The sequence below is a fragment of the Chionomys nivalis genome, chromosome 9 (genome assembly GCF_950005125.1).
Source record: "Chionomys nivalis chromosome 9, mChiNiv1.1, whole genome shotgun sequence".
Taxonomy (NCBI): Eukaryota; Metazoa; Chordata; class Mammalia; order Rodentia; family Cricetidae; genus Chionomys; species Chionomys nivalis.
In genome coordinates, this window is record NC_080094.1 from 23,183,922 (window position 1) to 23,204,564 (window position 20,643).

Consider the following 20,643-nt stretch of genomic DNA (forward strand, 5'->3'; position numbering starts at 1 on the left):
CTCTCTCTCTCTCTCTCTCTCTCTCTCTCTCTCTCTCTCTCTCTCTAAGACAAGATCTAATATAGTCTAGACTGGCCATGAAATTCTGACATTCCTGCCCTTATCTCTCAAGTGCTAGGATGGTATGTGCCACCACGCCCAGCTCAGACAGACCACTCTGTTATTTCAGTAGACAAGAACAGAGACAAACAGATGCTGTAATCATGTGTGAATTGATGTGGGATTTCCCTCTGTATGCTGTGAATACCATTGGTTGATAAAGAAACTGTCTTGAGCAGAATAGAGGTAGGCAGGGAAAACTAGACTGAATGCTGGGAGAAAGAAGGCAGAGTCAGGAGAACCACTGAAGGCAGACACCAGAACTTTACCTGGTAAGCCACAGTCACATGGAGATACTCAGATGAATGGAGATGAGTTAGTTTAGGATATAAGAGTTAGCCATAAATACGCTTAAGCTATTGGCCAAACAGTATTGCAAATAATACAGTTTCTGTGTGATTGTTTCGGGGCTGAGCAGCCGGGAACAAACAAGCAGCCTCCCTCCTACAATAATGAATACAAAAAATAAATCCAAAAGAACATTAGTGCCAACCACAAAAATAACTAACTACTCCCCATTTTATGTACTATGAGGGGCCTTTTCACCAATCCTCACTTGATTCTTCTTATGCAAGAAGCATTACAACCCTAATAATCACTCCCACCTCTTGATAGTGTCTGCTTACTTGAATCCTCTCCTTAATCAACTGGGAAGTCCAAACAGCTTTCTTTCAGATAGTTTTGCTTTGCTGTTCTTCGTGGTTACAAGTCCGATTTGTCTAACTATAAGGGTAGTCTCCAGGATCTTTGTTTTTGAGACAGGGTGTAAGAATCCTGGCTGGCCTCGAACTCGCGTTGTAGACCAGCCTAGCCTCGAACTCACAGACATTTGCCTGCTCCTGCCTTCCCAGTGCTGGCATAAAAGGCGTATGCCACCACCACCTGGCTCTCCATGATCTTTGACTGGATAGCGCTGAAGATAGTGGCAGCTGTACCTCCCCAGGGAAATGGGATGATGCATCCAGAATTGTCAAAGACTTCAGAAACAAGTAGTCATGCACTATAGAAGGAAGCTTTCGCCAAAAAGAATGTATGACCACCGTCGTGTCTTTCCTGGTGTGGTATGAGGCTCGTCAACAAGTTAATTACCTACTTTACACATTTCTCAACATATCCCCTTCATTAAGCAAGTTATGACTATATTTCAAAACTTCAGGTCAAGACAGTCGCTTGCTGGGCTGTTTTTCGGTCTACCTCAGGGGAATCAGGGAAGACACTTCTGAAGTAAAAAGTCAGCCACTCAAGCTTCCCACAGAGTAAAACGCCTTTAATGAGGTGCATGCCTACGGCTACCCTAGAATTCCTCGAATACTAGAACACCCCAGGAGCGCGCTGGAAATCAGTCAGTCCCTCGGGTTCCTATTAGAGTCTCACTAACCTAACTCCGGAGGAATGACCCCAGACTCACTCGACCAGCAACCCAGCGCTTTCTGAACCGCCGAGGCAACAGGCAGCACAAGAAACCGAACCTCCTGACTAAGGCTGAACAGTGACTCACGACCTCGGGAACTGCTGTAGTTCAAGCGCTCTTTTTTTACGCAAACTACAAGTCCCAGCATGCCCAGCGCCGGAATGTCGCCTGGTAACTCGCGCCACAAGAAGCTCGCGCGGTTGTCTTTGGTGTGCGCCTGCGCGTTGGCGAGATCTGCGCAGGCGCACTTCCAACGTTTGAGAGGAGGGCGGGGTGTCGCTCCCTTTCGCTGATGCAAGAGCCTAGCGCGGTGCTGGGAGAAGTATTGGTAGGAGCTGCGCTCACTCTGGGCTCTGAAGCTGACCGGTGTGATTTCCCGTCCGTGCCCAACCCGCTCGAACCGCAGTCATGTCCGGGGACGAGGTGAGAAACTGAGCACGGACCTAGGGCTAAGGACTGAGGCAGGAAGCCGAACCCACGCCGGTGTGGAAAGCCGGGCCTGCGGCCTAGCGGTCGGCGGCCGCCATGTGGAGCAGCCGGGCCTAGGCGGCCCGGAGTTGTGGAGCTGGCGAGGACTCCGGATCCTCAGACTTGGCCGCACCCAGCTCTCCTCAGAGCGACGGCGTCGAGGCCGGCCTCCTACCGTGATCGGCGTTCCGGAAGAGAAAGCACGTTGGGTCGCCCTCTCCGAAAGGGTTTGGATGGTCACTTAGTTTCCCCGGTTAAACAAAATTAGGGCAGCCGGCCCGGCGCTCTTTTCACTCCCGCCGCAGCACTCGTGCTGAGTGCTCCCGGTACCTTCACGCTTCCCTCGGTTCCGGTGGAGCGCCGTGCTGAGAAACTTTGTAGGCTGCCGTTTCCGGGCGAATCGCGCTCCCTTTCCCCAAGCTCGAGACTTTATTCCTTAGGACAGGGTGTGAGGACCAGAGGAAAAGATAATCTTAGTTTTAAAAAGTGACCACCCTTTGAGGAAAGTTTCCGGGCGCGAGTTCCTAAGTTTCTTTTAACGGGCGGGGCGAGGGGAGCAGGGAGTTCCGGACGGCTTCGAAACTGACTTGGTCCTTTCCCACTCGTCTTGGATCTCAGTAAAATTTTCAAGCCCCCTTCGTCGTTTTATTTTCCTTTTTGCCCTTCCGGGTTTATTCTAGTTAACATAAATGACTTAAAAAGGGATTGCAGCTGTCTCAGTTACATGTTGCTTAACATTGGATCTAGAGGCCTCATCTTCCTTCCCCCCCAAAAAAGTACTTTATGAAAAAATTTGTGATTTACTTACAGGGCCTTGGAGAGGATAGGAGGAACAGCTAGCTGGAGGCTCTCTACACAATTGTCTTTTGAGTAGACTCCAGATTTTGATTAGAATTTTCTCAACTAGTGAGAAAACTGGTTACAAGGCATTTATGATCAAGAAAGGAAGAAAGTGCTTAAGGAAACCGAAGTTTGGTTGAAGGAGATACTGGCTAGTTTATGGGGGGCCTAGAAAACTGCATTAAGGAATTTGAGATTGATTCTGGAGGGAACCAAGTCCTATTCTCGGTTTTTTGTAAAATGAGGTCCTGTTGGTCCGTTTTAGAGATGAGAAAACTAGAGTTGTACAGCGCTGATAATGTTGTAGAGCCCCGGTCTGTGCAATCCCGCCTCTGTCTGGAAGACCAGGAGGCTCCCCAAGCTTACTGAGTAGTTCAGACTGAAGGAGATAGATGGTTCTTACTTGAAAGACAGTGTAGATATTGCTCTCAGCTACTGCATTATGCATGAGAGGAAGTGTTCCAAACTTCATAACTTAATAATAACCACCTGTATACTGTTGTGTCCTGTCTATTGCTTCTGTGGTAAAGTGCTACGGTGTAGTAACAGGTAGTAGCTAACACCTGTAGTGGTTTGAGAGGTCATTTTTGGTATGAGATCTTTTGAAAGATGTGGGGTTAGAATTTCTAGAGGATGAACAGGATTTTATCAAGCAGAGATGATGGAACCAGCGTTCATACCAGCAATAGTCTCTTGAAAGTCTAAAATATGTAGTTTTGCCTTTAGACCTATCAGTACAACTTCATCTTATAAATGGAAAATTAGGGCCCAGGGAGGTTAGGCCATGCAGTAAATTGAATGGTTCCAGAACCCTAGCCTTTACTCTCAGGTGGAATTTACTGGTCCAGGAGGGAGAGATGAACATGGGATGTGAATCTGGTTTACCTAGTACTGCTGACTAGGGAATTGTTGTAGGGCGAACACTTCCTGCCTCCCCTCCTTCCCCAAGTCAGGGTTTCATCTAAGCTTTGGAGGGTGTCCTGGGCTAACTAGCTTTTGTAGACCAGGCTGGCCTCGAACTCACAGAGATCCACCTACCTCTGCCTCCCAAGTGCTGGGATTAAAGACGTGCGCCACCATTGCCCAGCTGTGAACACTTTTTTTTTCTTTTAAATCTGGTAATTAAGCCCCAAACTCACTAAAACATGACTCCTTTTTTAATATGGTAAACCATTATCTTTAAAAAAGTGTTATAGGAATGTGGATGCTTTTTGGTAAGGAGGGGAAGAGTCTCAAATATTCAGGCATTCACAAATGTTCAGACCATATTAAAAGTTTATTGTTTTGAGACAGTCTTATTGTGTACCCAGTCTGGATCCAAACTTACCAAGTTAGACCCCAGCCCCACCCCCGCCCAAGCATGTCAGTATCCAAGCCATTCTTACTCCCAAGTCCCATTCACAAGATGTTGGAGCGATGGGTTTTCAGACCCATTGAGGTATTTTGCAAGAGAAACTTAAACATTAAAAATTCTGATTATAGCAAGACCACACCTTTAATCCCAGAACTCAGGAGTACACAGAGACAGGTGGATCTTTGAGTATGAGGCCAGGCAGGACAACATGGTGAGACACTAACCGCCCCCCCACACACACCCAAAGGGGTAAAAAGAAGGCTGAATTCTTTTCAGAGCACCAAGCACAAGGTCCCAGACTCCAGTATCACCAAAGCTAAACTTTTTTTTCTTTAAAGCTTAAATGGTTTTATTAGTTTCTTATAACTACACTGTCAGCAACCATTTTCTTAGCAAAACCAAACCAATCTCAAAACATTTGAAATGCAGTCAGCTGCTAATTTGAAAGTTAGGTATGAACTTTTATTTTTTGGTTTTTCAAGACAGGGTTTCTCTGTTCTAACAGTCTTGGCTGTTCTGGAACTCAGAGATCCACCTGCCTCTGCCTTCAGAATGCTGGGATTAAAGCTGTATACCACCACCACCTGGGCAGATATGGGATTTGTTTTGTTTTGAGGACAGTTTCTCAAGACAGGGTTTCTCTGTAGTCCTGGCTGTACTGGATACTCACTTTGTAGACCAGACTGGCCTCAAGCTCACAGAGATCCGCCTGCTTCTGCCTCCCAAGTGCTGGGATTAAAGGTGTGCGCCACCACTGCCCAGCCAGATGTGAAACTTTTTAAGTCAAAGTCTCAATGTATATCCCAAACTGGCAAGTGCAGTCTTGAGATTTGGGGAGTTCTGCTTTGGATGCTGACTTAGGATCGATAAAGATTTTCTTATGTAACTATTTTACAGGGTTTTGTGAACACAATTAATTATTAGTATATTAAACATGTAAGTGTTACGTATTGGGGAAAGTAATTGCAATATGTATTATTTTAGCATAAGGTCTTTGCCTATTACTACTTGTCTTTACTAGGCTACAGTCTACCTATTATAGACCTAAATCGGAATTTTCTTCAGGGATGAAAAGGTAATTGTGAAACTATCATCTGATCATTTTAGCATTTCTCCCATATCTGATCTATCTTGAATAGTAATGTTGAAAAGGCAGTTAAGCCAGGTGTTGTAGTGGGTGCCTGTGATCTCAGCACTTCAGTTTCAAGTTCAAGACCAGCCTGTTCTGCATAAGACTACATAAGACTATTCACAGATCACAAACTCAGAAAAAGCTACTAGTAGGTCAGGCAAACTTAAGACTTTGAAGAAAATGAATGGATTGTAAGATCTGCCAGTGCCTGGAGTTTTATCTGCCCTTGTGCCAAGTCTTCTAGTTCAAGAACACAGCTCATCTGCTAAAATGGGCCGTGATTCTGGTTTGAATTGTAGCATTCCTAATGGTGCTCTGTGAAAACTTCCAGAATGCCTCACAGACACTTGATTCCTGTGAGGACAGCAATCCCAGACTAGAGCTTGGTTTCAGTCCTGCTTACTAGTTTCTTTTACTGTACTTGGGACATAAAGGAATTACAGTTAATTATTAGCAATTTTGGAATTTCTTTTTACCAGTTTTGGTTATGTCTGATAAATGAAATCACCCTAAGTTGAGGACATTTCAGTGACAATGACAATATTATATAAGTTAGAGTTGCAATCAGATATTTAGTTCTCCCAGCAAATTTGTTGGCTTCAGTTTTCTCCACTGTACAGGTGAAGCACTGGATGACCCACACAGGAGTTAGAGTCAGGATTGGACTCGAGGTGATTTCAAGGAATCAGTGCAAACAGCCTACAGGCTGTCATTAATTTTTCACTTGTTCCATAGCTTGTGAACATTTCGTGTAACAGAAAATAGTAAAGGATTCGTTAGAAATTCTCTCAGGGTTGCTGATAGGTTTCCTTACCAGTTAAGATTGGTGTCAACTTCGGCATAAGTTTTAATTTTTTTAAAAATAATTTATTTACTCTGACATTTTTTGTTGTTGTTTTTTAATTTAATTTTGTTTTTGTTCTTTGAGACAGAGTTTCTCTGTGTAGTCCTGGCTATCCTGGAACTTACTCTATAGACCTGGCTGCCCTTGAACTCAGATCTACCTGTGTCTGCCTTTCAAGTACTGGAATTAAAGGAGTATGCCACCACCAGTTGCCACTCTGACAGTTTTGTGTACATACACACACACACACACACACACATATAATAGATCTTGATTGTATTTACCTCCAACTCCCCCAAACACTCCTCAACTGATAAAAAATTTAAGAACCAAGTCTCAAGTCACCTGGTTTAGCCACTCTAGAGCATAAACCTTAAATAAAACATTTATTATCTGCTTTGACATTGTTGATCTCACCCATAAATGAGGAATACAACATAGGTTTTCCTAAGGTCCTTTTCCTAAACTTCAAGATTCATTCAGACTTAAATTTGCTCATGAAAATTAAAATGAAGTTATTATAGCTTATGATATCTTATAAATTAAAAGGCACATGTGAGGTATTCTCCATGTTTAATAATGTGAAGAAAGTTAGGTGAATTTTTTTTGTAAATCTGTTTTGTTTTGTATTTTTGTTGCATGTATTTGCCTTTTATTGCATTCCAGAGAGTATGCAATACAAGCAAGTGGTGGGGGCAAGTGCTTTTATACTTTGAGGCATTTCCCCAGCCCCTTTTTTTGGGGATTTTAGTGTGTCCAATTCTTTAAGAGTAGACATATTTGGAATGTGAGCATCATTAAAAATAATCACTGGATCTTTTTAAATTTAAACAGATGATTTTTGATCCAACTATGAGCAAAAAGAAAAAGAAGAAGAAGAAGCCTTTTATGTTAGATGAAGAAGGTGATGCCCAGACAGAAGAAACCCAGCCCTCAGAAACAAAAGAAGTAGAGCCAGAACCAACTGAAGACAAGGATGTGGAGGCTGATGAAGAGGACAGTAGGAAAAAAGGTGAGGAGTTGTGTCAATCACAGTTGTTATGGAAGCCTTAGTTCCTCTGCTGGGTTAGTAGAACTGGAGCCAGAGATTGAGGGGTATGGAGGGTGGAGACCAAGGGGTAGCCAGAAGTAAAGAGATACAATGGATAGTTTTGGAGATTGTGTTAGAGAGCACTTTCTGACATTGCAATGTTAGATTATTGAGTTTGTTCTCAGCCAAGACCCCTAACTAGATTTTTCTAGAAAGCTTTGCGTTAGTGTGTTCTGGTAGGACTACCATAAGAATACATAAAAGGAATTGGTGTAACTCATCTTAATGCCTTGCCTTCTAATTGTTAATAATGGGAAATCTTTATTTTTAGATGCTTCTGATGACTTAGATGACTTGAACTTCTTTAATCAAAAGAAAAAGAAGAAAAAAACAAAAAAGATATTTGATATTGATGAAGCTGAAGAAGGTGTAAAGGTAGTATAGCTTTCTTATTGAAGGTAAAATTGGAATTCTGGAAAGACTGCTAATAGTTGTTTTCTTCCTTCATCTCGTCACTCAGCTTTGCTTTGGTTGTTTAACATTTAGTCACTGCTATTAAGGTAATTTTCTTAGGAATGTATATGACTACATGGCATAAAAGATTATAATAGGAGCCTGGCAGTGGTGGCGTATGCCTTTTATTCTATCACTCAGGAGGTAAATGTAGGCTAGTCTCCTCTCTGGGTACCAGGCCAGCCTGGTCTATAGATTGAGTTCCCTGACAGCCAGAGCAATACAAAGAAACTCTGTATCAATCCTTTTTTTGTTTGTTTGTTTCTAGACAGGGTTTCTCTGTGTAACAGCCCTAGCTGTCCTAAAACTAGCTCTTGTAGACCAGGCTGGCCTCAATCTCAGAGATCCTCCTGCCTCTGCCTCCTACATGCTGAGATTAAAGGTGTGTGTATGCCACCACTGCCCGACTGGACATTGTCTTTAATCATGCCAAAATTGTTTGACTAAGAAAAAGTGTCTCTGTAATTGAGAAATCTTGAGGAACAAATATTAATACAGCTTTTTTTGTGTTAAACTTTCAGTACCAGCATAGAATATCCCACAGTGTGGGAGCTGGTAGCTGATGGCAGTAATTCTGTAGGAAAGCTGGACTTCTCTGGGTAATTCTGTGGAGGATGCTCTTAATCTTGAAGGGACTTTAAACCTTATGATTGTCATTCTTTTGGATTGATATTTAATACAAAAATCTGGAAATTATTTGAATAAAACGTAGATAGGTAAGTAGGAAGGTGAGTGGGTGAGTAAAGGGATGAACAGAGTAGCTAATAGACTTATTCCTTGCTCAAGAGCTACCATTTTAAAGATGGGGCTAGGAAGAGTTCTTGGTGGCTGAGGTGTCTACTGAGCAACCATGAGGACCTGAATTTGGATCACCACCACTGGTGTAAATGCCTGTCTGGTAGGTGCACCTGTAGCGCTGACACTGGGCAGGGTGGAAACAGGTAGTTCCCTGAACTCACTGACTGTTAGTCCAGACATCAGTTAAAATGATGTGGAGAAGCAACTGAGAAAAATATCCACAAGTCAGTCTTGGGCTTCTACACACAAACATGGGCAAGTGTATACTGGCACACACATGTATACACATATACATACTCTATGTAGAAATCATTTTAACAAAGCCCACATATTATAGTAATTTTGTGTGTGTATAAGTGTCTGTATTCACAAATATATGTTCATAGTGAAAACAGCAATCATATATCAAGGAATCTGGTTTTTACTATGTACTGAAGTTTCTCTTTAGTAGATAGTTTGCTCAAACCCAAGTAAGTGACGTGTAGCCTACGTGTAATAGGTAATTTACTCAGTAATCTATTTGGAAACAAGGTCATAGCTTAGATGACAATCTGTTTAACAAATTGTATTGGTGATTACTGTAAGTTGGTGTGCTCAATTTGTGTTGAAATGAGTAAGTTTTTTTTTTTTTTAAACTCGTGGTTTTGCTTTGTTTTTCCCCCCAGAGGTATTTCAAGGGTAATTTAAGAGTATTTAAAAAATATTTTTTGAGATTATTTTATGTGCATGGGTGCTTTGTCTACGTGTTCAGCACATGCTGCACAGTGTCCTGAGCAGCCAGAAGAGGGCGTTAGCTCCCCTAGAACTGGAGTTACAGAAGAGGGCATTAGCTCCCCTAGAACTGGAGTTACAGAATAGGGCATTAGCTCCCCTAGAACTGGAGTTATAGATAGTTGGGATTTTGGTTAAATGCTGTGATGAGTCTGTTAAATGCTGTGATAGTTTTCTCTACTTCTGGAGCTATAGCCTGAAAGGATGTTACAAGTATCCTAGTTGGGCACAGTGGGGATGACTACAGCTTTGCTGGTGTGTGCTTGCTTATATTTACCATTTCTAAGTTTCTGATTTACTGGTCATCATAATAGACTGGGTCTGTTTGATCTTTTATTTGTAAGGTATCTAGTTAATACTGTAGGTTGATTAATATGGCACCAAAACTACACAGCTATATTTAGGATCTCATATTTGAGTTCCACTTATTCCTACCAATTTCAATTTATCTGCTAAGATCTGTGAAATTACTATAGCCATTATCAACAGTCATTCAAGACATAACACAGATCATGTTGGTAATGTACTTGAGTTAGGGAGCAGGATAAGCTGGTGAGAAACTAGAAGCCAAGAAACAGGCTTAGCCTCTGTTTTGTGGACCTTATGATTCAATTCCTCTCTTAAGACTTAAGGTGCCTTTTTCACCTTGAAGCCTACAGCAAGTAAACTTGGAGTCAGCCTGTACCATGTCTGCCCATATTCATCACATGACCCTGATTCCCCATAAATTGTTCTTTCCCTGTTTTGTGACGTCATCTATTGAACTGATGCCCAGCAACTTCTTCACAATTTGGTGCTAAGGTGATATAATAAATATAATAAAAATTAATTAGGTCTTTACCTCTGGTACCTCATAGTCAACTCTGCAGTCTTCAAGAGTAATAACCTGTCCTTTGCTCTTGAAATCTGGTGTCCATATAGCTTCTCAGGATGGTTAACCACTAGGAAGATCAAACCATTATTTGGGTTTGGAATGTTGAATGACTCCTGCTACCTCTGTGAATGGACAGTGGACACTGAATTCTGTCATCCCTACGTGATGGCATTCAAAGAGCTTGTAGGTTGGTTACCTCACAGAAGTGCTAATAGGGTAGCTTGTTTACATACTTGACTTTCCTTGAGTTCCTCTTAACTCCCTATTCCCCATAGCTTGTCCTATGCATTATTTCCATTTGGCTATTCTTCAGTTAATCTTATATAAAAAAACTGATGATAGTAAGTAAAACTTTGCTGAGTGCTATGAGTTGTAGCAAATTAATGAATAGGGACCGAACGTCTCTGAGTTTGTGTGTGAAATGAAAGCCTGTTGTACGCCACGCACTCTGTAGTAGGAGCTGTGGGCCGCTTCCCTCCGCCCAGCTTCTGCACGGCTAGCTTTACCCGAAAAAGCAACACACAAATTGTATTCTTTTAAACACTGCCTGACCCATTAGTTCCAGCCTCTTATTGGCTAATTCTCACATATTTAATAATCTGTAGCACCACGAGGTGTGGCTTACCAGGAAAGATCTTAACCTGTGGCTGTGTCGTGTGGGAGAATCATGGCGACTGCCTAAATCTGCTTCTTTCTCCCAGCATTCTGTTCTGTCTACTCCGCCTACCTAATTTTCTGTCCTATTAAAGGCCAATGCAGTTTCTTTATTAACCAATAGACATATGACCCTCCTCCATCAAAAGCCCTTAAACTATGAAGTCAAGTTTTTAAACATGGAGTTTCTGATTAATTATTCCAGGTAATCAGTATTATACCTGATTGGGGAGTTTGAGAACTGTGCAAAATATAAAATATAACTGTGTATTTGGTGCCAGTAGGAAAATTCCTTCCGTTGACTCATATTTAGAAACTTAAAGGGGATGGGAAGGAGCTGAGGGCAAGTATCAGCAAAGACAAGTATACCTGAAAATGCAGTAATGAAATCTATTATCTTGAAGCAAGAAAGTTTATTAAGGTATGATTCACTTAGCATATAATTCATCCATTTAAAGCAAATGGTTTTTAACATAAAGTTCTATAACTGTCATCAATTTGAACACTTAAATCCTCTTGAAAACAAAGCCCGTGATCATTGTCACTCTCCAGTTTTTTTCTTTAAGCCCTAACCTTAGGCCTTAACTACTGCTAATCTACTGCCTCTGTAGACTTACTTATTCTGAACGTTTAATATGAATAAAATACAGTATGGGACAAACAGAGAGACTTAAAATAGTCTTGAGCTTTGCTCCTCTGAATTTGGCCAGTCAGAAGATTGAAGAATCTTAAAAGTTTCTCCAGTGATTCAGGTAGAGCCTGGTTTAGAATACAGATAGCAATAACAAGATCCTAAGACTAATAAAGAGGAAGAGCTGCAGAAAGGGAAACAATCCTACAAAATTATCTTGAGGAATTGGTTAAATATTTGGCAAAGAGTTGGAGGCAGTTTGGCTTATCTGAGAGGCATTTCTCATCTATATTTTTAGCTTTGAATATGTGAATATTCTAAAGTGATGCTTGTTCATGTCATTAAAATAGTTCTAGTATCAAAATATTGAAACTTATTTTACTTTCTTAGGATCTTAAGATTGAAGGTGATGCTCAAGAGCCAGCGGAGCCAGAGGATGACCTGGATATTATGCTTGGCAATAAAAAGAAGAAAAAGAAGAATGTCAAATTCCCAGATGAAGATGAAATACTAGAAAAAGATGAAGGTAATGTTGGAGATTGGTTTTAGATTACATAACCCTTTGATCTGGTCTCTTCTGATGACTTGAGGAACGTTTTAAAAACTATTTGTCCTGCCTTTGATTTCCACTACATGATAATGGAATCTGAAAAGAGTGTCTTAACTTGATAATGGCAGACAAAAAATTTCATTTTATTTAAGGGAAATTATTGTAATTGGGTTTTAAATATTTAAAATTTTTGATATAGTTTTATATGCTGTAGTGTTTTTTTGTGGTTTTTTTTTTTTTTAGAAAATTTTAAAACAGATGGGTTTTTATAGATAGAAGTTTTTCAAAGATTTGAAAACAGTTGGACTCTCCTTTTGGTACTTAATGCTTTGTCCTGTTTGCCACGAAACATTTCGCCGTTACCATGGAAGTCCCATTAAAGATCTTGTGTGAAGCTGTAATATTTCTGTCTATAAAGGAAAGGAGAGTTCTCTGTACTTGAAGCTATTGCAGCTATCACTGTGACAGGGAAAAGCAATATCTGAAGCTTTCATTCTCTAGATCTGTATCCCCCTTGTTGGATCAAAACCCACTGCTCATTCGTACTCTTTTATCTGTAGCTTTAGAAGATGAAGACAGCAAAAAAGACGATGGCATTTCATTCAGTAACCAGACTGGGCCTGCTTGGGCAGGCTCTGAAAGAGATTACACATATGAGGAGGTGAGACAAACTCTTTTTTTGAGCTCAGAGAAAAGTTGGTATAGATCTCCTGCATTAGAAGAGCCACTGAGATACAGAGTGGTGATAAAACAGATTCCAGTAGACCATGTAGCCAGTGCATGGCAATTCCTGATACCAACTTGTGGGGTGCTCAAAGCTTGGCTGTCACTGTAGTATTTATCAGAGGGTGTGGAGCCCTCTGGGAATCAGTGGGGCTTTGGTGACAAGTATCCACTTTGACGTCAGGGTAGTCTGGAGTTTGCTCACTTACAGTTTCTTTAGTTTTTCCCATGTGTCATATGGTTTCCTTTAAAACCGGTAGAATGATCGAGGCTTATTTTCTTAACTGTTAGCAATAAATAACTGAGCATCCATAAGTAATGAACTGCTGCCCTCAAGAAGTTCCCAGAACATGTAGAGATTTGTTTGTATATTATAAACATATAACTTTATTAAAGCAAGTAATTTACACTCTTGTTATTACTAAGATTTGCTTCAATTCCCATTCCTTTTAGTTGCTGAACCGAGTGTTCAACATCATGAGAGAAAAGAATCCCGATATGGTTGCTGGAGAGAAGAGGAAATTTGTTATGAAACCTCCACAGGTTGTCCGAGTAGGAACCAAGAAAACATCTTTTGTCAATTTTACAGATATCTGTAAACTGTAAGTGGGCTAGTGGGCCACATTTTGTTGTTAAATGTCTTTACAGTAATCTTCTTCTGTAGGATGAAAAAGTGTATAGGGATATATATTGACAGAAGTCACAGTTCATGTTTAAGCCAATATTGACTGAGAATAGATCTTAGGGGCTAGAGAGATGACTCTGGCACCTGCATGGCAGCTCACAACTGTCTCTAACTCCAGTTCCAAGGAATATGATGTGCAGGCAAAACACTCATACACATCGTGGGTAGGGATGAAGTAGATCATAACCAGAGTCAGGAGTGAAGAGGCTGGATATAATTCTCCACAAACTAGGATTGTGTCTCAGCCAGGCAGGGGTGGGCCTGCCAAATAAGCTGAACTTAAGCTTCCTTGATTGTCAGGACCCATTGGATGAGGATGTTTAGTTTTTAATCACCATTGCATCCTGTGCTGGGGTCACTTCCAGGTCACTGCCTGAGACTGGCTTTTCTCAGATTTGTTAAGCTGTGCCCTTTCTGGAAGTTTTCTCCATCTACTCACTTCATCCTGTTTCAGTTTTTCAATTTCATATGTCATACTTGCTTGTTATAAAGTAAGTAACCCATTCTCATTAGTTTCAGCATTTTTCAAAATATTTTATGTTTTTGATGACAGCAATAATATACGTTTACTAGAAATTAGAAAAGATACAGTAAGAAAATGAAAGGTTATGTGGAAATCCACTCTTAGAAGGTAATCATAGCTTAACTATGATTTTAATGTTTTGTCTTGCTTTCATGCTTTTAGGTATTTATTTGGTAGGTGTGTTTAGAAACAACATGGAATAGTTTATGCGTACCAAACTATAAATATATAAATATAGTTCATTCTTTGGAAGAGCTGCTAATTTTTTTTAACCATTGAGCTGTTTTATTCAGCCTATTCGTTTTTGAAACAGGCACTCACTGCCTCAGGCTAGGTTTGAAATTAAGGTTGATCATCCTGCTTCAGCCTCTTGGGTGTTGGGGTTACAGCCAGTGCCAACTGTGCTACTTCCTTCTATGCACAAGTGAGCTATACACCTTGAGATTCACCTAATAACTGAGTAATCACAGTGAATAATAAAAGAGTATGGTTTCTGTTTTGTTTTCTGATTTCTATGAAAGATTTAAGTTTTTTATTTTCTTTTTAGATTACATCGTCAGCCCAAACATCTCCTTGCATTTTTATTGGCAGAGTTGGGTACAAGGTAAGAAACTGTATGCAAAATGAGTACTATTTGACACTTCAAAAGAACCACTTGTGTAATTTGAACATACTCAGAAAAAAAAAAAAAACATTCATCCTAATTACCAGAGGATTATTACACTCATTGTTTAAGCATAAGGAGGAAAGCTAGCCATGTATTTTACTTCTCAGAATAACCTGCACTTGATATAGAAAAAAATGAAATTTATGCCCTGGCAATGCAGAAGCATCCATGGGCAAGCCATATGTGGTGGTTCTGTTGAACTTCTTCATATTGGGTTTCATGTTTCATGGTCTAAGCTGATAACTGACCAGATGTCTTCCTCACTTGGTATAGAGGTGAGGTAAATTCTAGCAAGTTGTAACTAGTAAATTTTATGATCAGTGAGTTAAATATTTCAGAGTTGTTGGGAAAATACCCATTTGTTTTCCTTTTCTTTATGGATGGTGAAAAATGCCCTAGGAATCAGGGTAGCCTAGGTAGAGAGGGATCAAGTGTTCCAATTCATGGTGTGTGATACTAGATCCTCAAAGGAAGTCTGCTTTGTTAGGAACAAATATAAATTTAACTCTACTAGACTTTTGTTTTACTTTGCAATTTATCTTTTTTGTTTTACATTGTAATTTATTTATTGGTTTTTCAAGGCAGGGTTTCTCTGTAGCTTTGGAGCCTGTCCTGGAACTAGCTCTTGTAGACCAGGCTAGCCTCAAACTCACAGAGATCTGCCTGCGTCTGCTTCCCAAGTGCTGGGATTAAAGGTGTGTACTACCACCCGTTGGCGTGATTTGTACTTTTTAAAAAGCAATAATGTCTATCTAACAAGGATCTTTACTTTATCAAGTGTTTGCCAACTGCTTTTAAGTTTATCACTGACAGTTTGTGGCATGGAATTTCAGTTGTACTTTTTTGGTGACAGTTTTTTGACATAAGACTCTAAATTTGAGTATATTTTCAATTGTACCATCCTATGATTCTGTCAAATTGTAGTGCTTTGATTTTTATTTTGTGATAGGGTCTTACTGTGTTCCCAGGCTGGCTCTGAACTCCTAGGCTCACGTAGTGATCCTCTTGTCTAAGCTACTGGATTTCTGGGATTACTAGTTCATATCACTGTATCTGGTTTAGATTATTTATATATTGACGTTTTGAGAAGAGTCACAGTAGAGCCCATGCTTGCCTTAAACCTGTAGCAGCCCTCCTGTTTCTGCCTCCCACATGCTGGGAGTACAGGTGTGTACCTTCATGGTTGGCTTCAGAATTTTAAAAATAAAATACAACCTTTTTATGTTTATACTTTTCTCATATTTGCAGTTAGTTTGCATTCAGGAAATGCTTTTCTTATGTTGAACAGGCAATCAAACCCACACAATTAAGGGCTCAGTTTGTTTCAACATAAAGTCAATTATAAATCTTACTGTTACTAGAAATAGCTGAAGTTGGGTTAAATGTTAGGAAGTCATTAAATTAATTTTGAGGGCTGGAGAGATGATTTCAGAGGTTAAGAGCACTGGCTGCTCTTCCAGAGCTCCTGAGTTTAAATCCCAGCAACCATAAGATAGCTGACAACCACCCGTAATGAGATCTGGTGCCCTCTTTTGGCCTGCAGAGGGCACCAGAACATGCAGGCAGAACACTGTATACATAATAAATCTTATAGAAGACTGGCAGTGATAGCACACATCTTTAATTCCATCATTCAGGAAGCAGAGGCAGGTGGATCTCTGAATTCAAGACCAACCTGGTCTACAGAGCAAGTTCCAGGACAGCCAGGACTACATAAAGGAACCTTATCTAGAATAATTTTGAGGGGCTGGGGAGTTAACAGCTAAGAGCAGATACTGCTCTTGCAGAGGACTTGAGTGAGTTAAGGTTTCCAACACTCTTTTTGGGTAGCTCAAAACCACCTTATTGGAGATTCAATACCTGGCCTCCAGGAACCAGCACTCACATGCACAGAACCCTATACAGACATAATACACATAATTAAGAATAAATTTTTTCTGGGTGGTGGTGGCACATGCCTTTAATCCCAGCACTTGGGAGGCAGAGACAGGTGGATCTCGAGTTCCAGGCCAGCCTGGTCTACAGAGGGAGTGGCAGGACAGGCTCTAAAGCTACACAGAGAAACCTTTCTCGAAAAAACAAAATGAATGAATAAAATCTTTGCGGAAGATAAAGCTCTTAAAAAATATTTGAGGCCAAGTATGGCAGGGCCTACAGGTAATGTTAGCACCTGGAAAGTCAAGGAGTTTCAAGGAGCTCAAGGGTCAGTCTGGGACACATAAGTTCCTATCACAAAAAAACAGAAATAAAATTTGAGGAACAGGATAGTCTAACACACCTGAAAAACGATCATTATTGAATATATTTTAAGTTCATTAAGTATGCTGGAATTGAGCTCCCTCAGGAAAGAAAAATAATGGGATATTTGTGCTTTCTTTCACAGTGGCTCTATAGATGGTAATAACCAACTTGTAATCAAAGGAAGATTCCAACAGAAACAGATAGAAAATGTCTTGAGAAGATATATCAGTAAGTGTATAATTGGATTTTATTGTATTTTGATATATTCTCTTTAGGCTGTGGCATTTTGAGGAGATCCATTTGTAATGAACCTGGGAAAAAGTAAGCCTTAAAAAGATGGAGCTGGGCATGGTAGCACACACAGCCCCAGTACTTGAGATCTTTGAGTCTGAGGCCAGCCTGATCTACATAGAGAAACCCTGTCTCAAACCTCTCCTCTCCACCTGTACCCCACCGCCCCACAAGAGGAGACGATGGAAAATGATAGTAAAGTGGTAGAAAGCCAAGTTAATATAGCCTCTGCTGGCTGATTTTGGCTCGGCTTGCCTCAACCCTCTTGTGTTACCTAATCGTTTAAAATTGGCATTTCCTGCCTTTTCTCACCTAAGGCAAAAGTGGATCATCCATAAATGGCACCAAGAATACCCATCTGGCAAACTTCCCTAACTGGGGCATTTTGAAGTTCTTTTAATATGTATTTTACTACACCAAAAGTATTATAGCAGACAGCTAATAGCCATCAGCTACACTTCCCTGTCTGGTACGGTAAACTGTACTCTCTGGTCTTCAGCTTATGAGGTAGATGCATTTCTGTGGGCAAGCAGGAGCTTCTGCCTTACTGTGCCTAGCAGATAATACTGTGTTGCTTTTTCCACAGAGGAATATGTCACTTGTCACACATGCCGATCACCGGACACAATCCTACAGAAAGACACCCGACTCTATTTCTTACAGTGTGAAACTTGTCATTCTCGATGCTCTGTTGCCAGTATCAAAACTGGTTTCCAGGCTGTCACAGGCAAGCGAGCACAGCTCCGTGCCAAAGCTAACTAATTTGCTAATCACCATTGATTTTTTTTCCAAAATGTGTGGTGGAGATTTGGCTGGACAGGTTACCATCAGAGTGGACGTACCATTGAGTTAAAAACAAGATAGAAAATCTGCCAAGTTCTTTGGGAGTGATTGATCTGAAATCCTTGCAAGATGCTGATACTCAAGCTCCACAGCTTGTTGCCTACTTTAACAACTGTCAGAGAAACGTGATGGGGTAAGGAGGTGCTTTTTAAAATCGTTCATAGACTTCTGTAAAGTGCAAGATAAATTAAAGTTATTATAACAGTGATTCTTTCAATTTGATCTGTCCTTTAGTTTTCTTTTCTATAATAAAATGCTCATTGAATTTAGCAAAAAACAAAACAACAAACTTGGTTCCTGGACTTTGGCAAGTTCTCTCTGTCCTCAGAAACTGAATATTGGCAAATACTAGATCTGGGCAGCCATCTTCCCTTTCAGCTTCTCTTGAGCTACATGGCTAGAATAGGTGTGACTTGAGTGGTTGGAACATGAGGCATGGCACAGCAGCCTGTTTTTAGTATCCACAGAATGAAGGTTTTCATTATTTCCTTTTGTGAGGATTGCTGCTACTACCTCACTGCCAATTCCTCATTTCCCTCGTGTGACAGCAGTTGAAACTGACTCCAGCTGAAATTTCAGCTGTTATTGCACAAGGGAATTAATCAGGTGCTAGACCTTGGAATTCTTGTTACAGGCCTGTCTGTCCTATTCCTGGCATACTAATAATGTTAGGCTTTTTGTTGTTGAGAAAGCATGCACAGTACAGACAAGTCTTCTTAGGGTCTAAAATAGCAGCACTTAAGGAAGCTTCTCCAACCTGTGTTCTATAGGTCAGTAAAAGACCCCCCCTAAAATGCTTTTCTGTACTAAACTTGAATGTGGCCGAGAAACCAAGAGATACTGCTGCTGTGTGTGGTCTTGCTGTTTCCTCCAGCTTTGCTTCTGAGGACTGAGCTAGCGAGGTATTCTCCATCGGTGCACAGGAGGGTCCATCTTGTGGGTGTGTGCTATATTCTGCCTTACTTGCACCCACCATAAGGACCTACACGATACTCCTCACTTTCCTGCTACCAGACTGTTAATCTTGCTAAATGGCCCAATAACAGTCACTCAGCCAGTCCTGAGTCTTGGCTATGTTGTTTTTAATTACTGTGACCCTGAATTTTCAAGCATAGGCCATGAAGTGGTAGAGGGATCCTTCCGTAGACCAAGTAGGTCAAGAGATGGGCCATACACTGGCTGACATGCCACTACTCACTGCCATGTTGATCACAATTGTTTATTGACTAAAATTTTTTTCTTTTTTTCTTTTTTGTACTTCTGCCCCTAATTCCCAATGTTGGCTATTATTGCGTGAATAAAGCAAGGATCGGTGCCTCTTGTATAACTAGTGCTCCATTGTTTTGTGTGTTGTATGTATGTTTTGTCCAGTTCTTTTCTTGGTGGGACTCCTTAGAGGATGACATGGGACAGTTTATCTGCTAGTGACTTCAACCACAATTTTCAACTTCATAACAGTGAACATTAAAGGACTGGTAAAAGCTGGGTTTGGTAGCACACAGATTCATGTGGGAAGGTCTAGCCCAGCCTGCTTTGAGAAAGCAGGCTGAGCAAACCATAAGCAGCACACTTGTGTATGATGCCTGTGTATCAATTCCTGCCCTGATTTCCCCAAGAGATGTTTGTTACCTGGAAGTAGAAGATAAAATTCATCCTTTACTCCCAACTTGTTTTTGGTCATAGTGTTTTATCATAGAAGTGGAGACAGTGAGAAGGCCCAGTGGGTAAAGTGTTTCCTGCACAGGCCTGACAATCTCAAAAATTCATATAAAGATGGAAAGATCAAAGTGTCTCCACAAAGTTGTCCTTTAACCCCCCCCACACAAATGGTCTATCTACCATACCATACATGACAATGACAATAAATGTAAACAAAACCAACCAAAATAAACAAGCAAGCCATTCCATCTCAGCATATTTGGACCAATCTCTTTATTCTCAGGTTCCCCCCACCCATCCCAACCCCCCCTACTTTCAAACCTATAGAAAAACCCCAAGCCTGGGAATGCCCTGGGGAAAATGGACAGAACGTGTTCTGCCCCTTGGCCCAAGCAGTGCAGACAGGAAGAGTGCATGGGGTAAGGGGTAGGCCAGTAACTCCACTTGCAAAGGATGTAGCACTCACTGGCTGGGATGCATGGGGAGAGGAGTGCCTAGTGTCAGCTTTCCTCTGGTACCCGCTACAAACTGGCATCCAGAGATTGGGTGCCTGTCTTGAGGCCTGAGACAGTGATGCTCTTCTGCTGGTGACCATTTCTCCTGTCAAGGCAAAGAAGAAACTAAGGCTGAGAGACAGAAACTCTTTAATCACAGTAGTAAAGAAAAGGGGTGAACTATCTGCAGAGCTATATCTGCACCTTGCCCAATTTTCTGACCACATAATCATGAGAAAGGCTCAACCTTTTCCCAGAGCTATCTCCCCACCTGAGCCTTAATACCACAGCATATAATAAATAGCATTCTGGGTAAAAAGAAATTCACCAAGTTCATAGAGGAAAGACCTACACAAGAAGTTTTCTGGACTAATCTGGAAGCTCTTAATGGTAGAGATCCTGTATTACAAACATGTGACTTATCAAGGTACCTCTCTGTCATCTATAGACCTCCTCTAGAGTAGGGCAGAACAGGAAAACAGTGGCCAGAGTGGAGACTTTGGGGTTTCATGTTACTGAATTCAAATTTAAGCTCCAAATTTCAAGAG

The 20,643-nt window shown here is 40.9% G+C and overlaps 2 protein-coding genes across 3 annotated transcripts in view; one reads left to right on the forward strand and one right to left on the reverse strand.

Annotated features, from left to right (window-relative positions):
• The first annotated feature begins 1,769 nt into the window (after window positions 1–1,769).
• Window positions 1,770–18,159, forward strand: Eif2s2 (eukaryotic translation initiation factor 2 subunit beta). Its single transcript, XM_057781842.1, has 9 exons — window positions 1,770–1,933; window positions 6,983–7,160; window positions 7,510–7,613; window positions 11,810–11,945; window positions 12,530–12,630; window positions 13,146–13,294; window positions 14,448–14,504; window positions 16,951–17,036; window positions 17,686–18,159. The coding sequence occupies exons 1-9, from the start codon at window positions 1,919–1,921 to the stop codon at window positions 17,859–17,861; spliced, it is 1,002 nt and encodes a 333-aa protein (XP_057637825.1). The 5' UTR covers window positions 1,770–1,918; the 3' UTR covers window positions 17,862–18,159.
• Window positions 18,160–19,893: 1,734 nt separating this feature from the next.
• Window positions 19,894–20,643, reverse strand: part of Raly (RALY heterogeneous nuclear ribonucleoprotein) — a 69,657-nt gene continuing 68,907 nt past the window's right edge. For both annotated transcript variants that reach the window (XM_057781410.1, XM_057781411.1), the window contains one exon: window positions 19,894–20,201. The gene's annotated coding sequence lies outside the window, so the exon portion shown is untranslated. The remainder of the gene's footprint in view (window positions 20,202–20,643) is intronic.

Excerpts from the sequence above, each read along its gene's own strand:
- Eif2s2 (XM_057781842.1), top strand. Across the intron at positions 11,946-12,529 it reads AATACTAGAAAAAGATGAAG|CTTTAGAAGATGAAGACAGC; the intron begins GTAATGTTGGAG and ends TTTTATCTGTAG. Across the intron at positions 12,631-13,145 it reads GAGATTACACATATGAGGAG|TTGCTGAACCGAGTGTTCAA; the intron begins GTGAGACAAACT and ends CATTCCTTTTAG.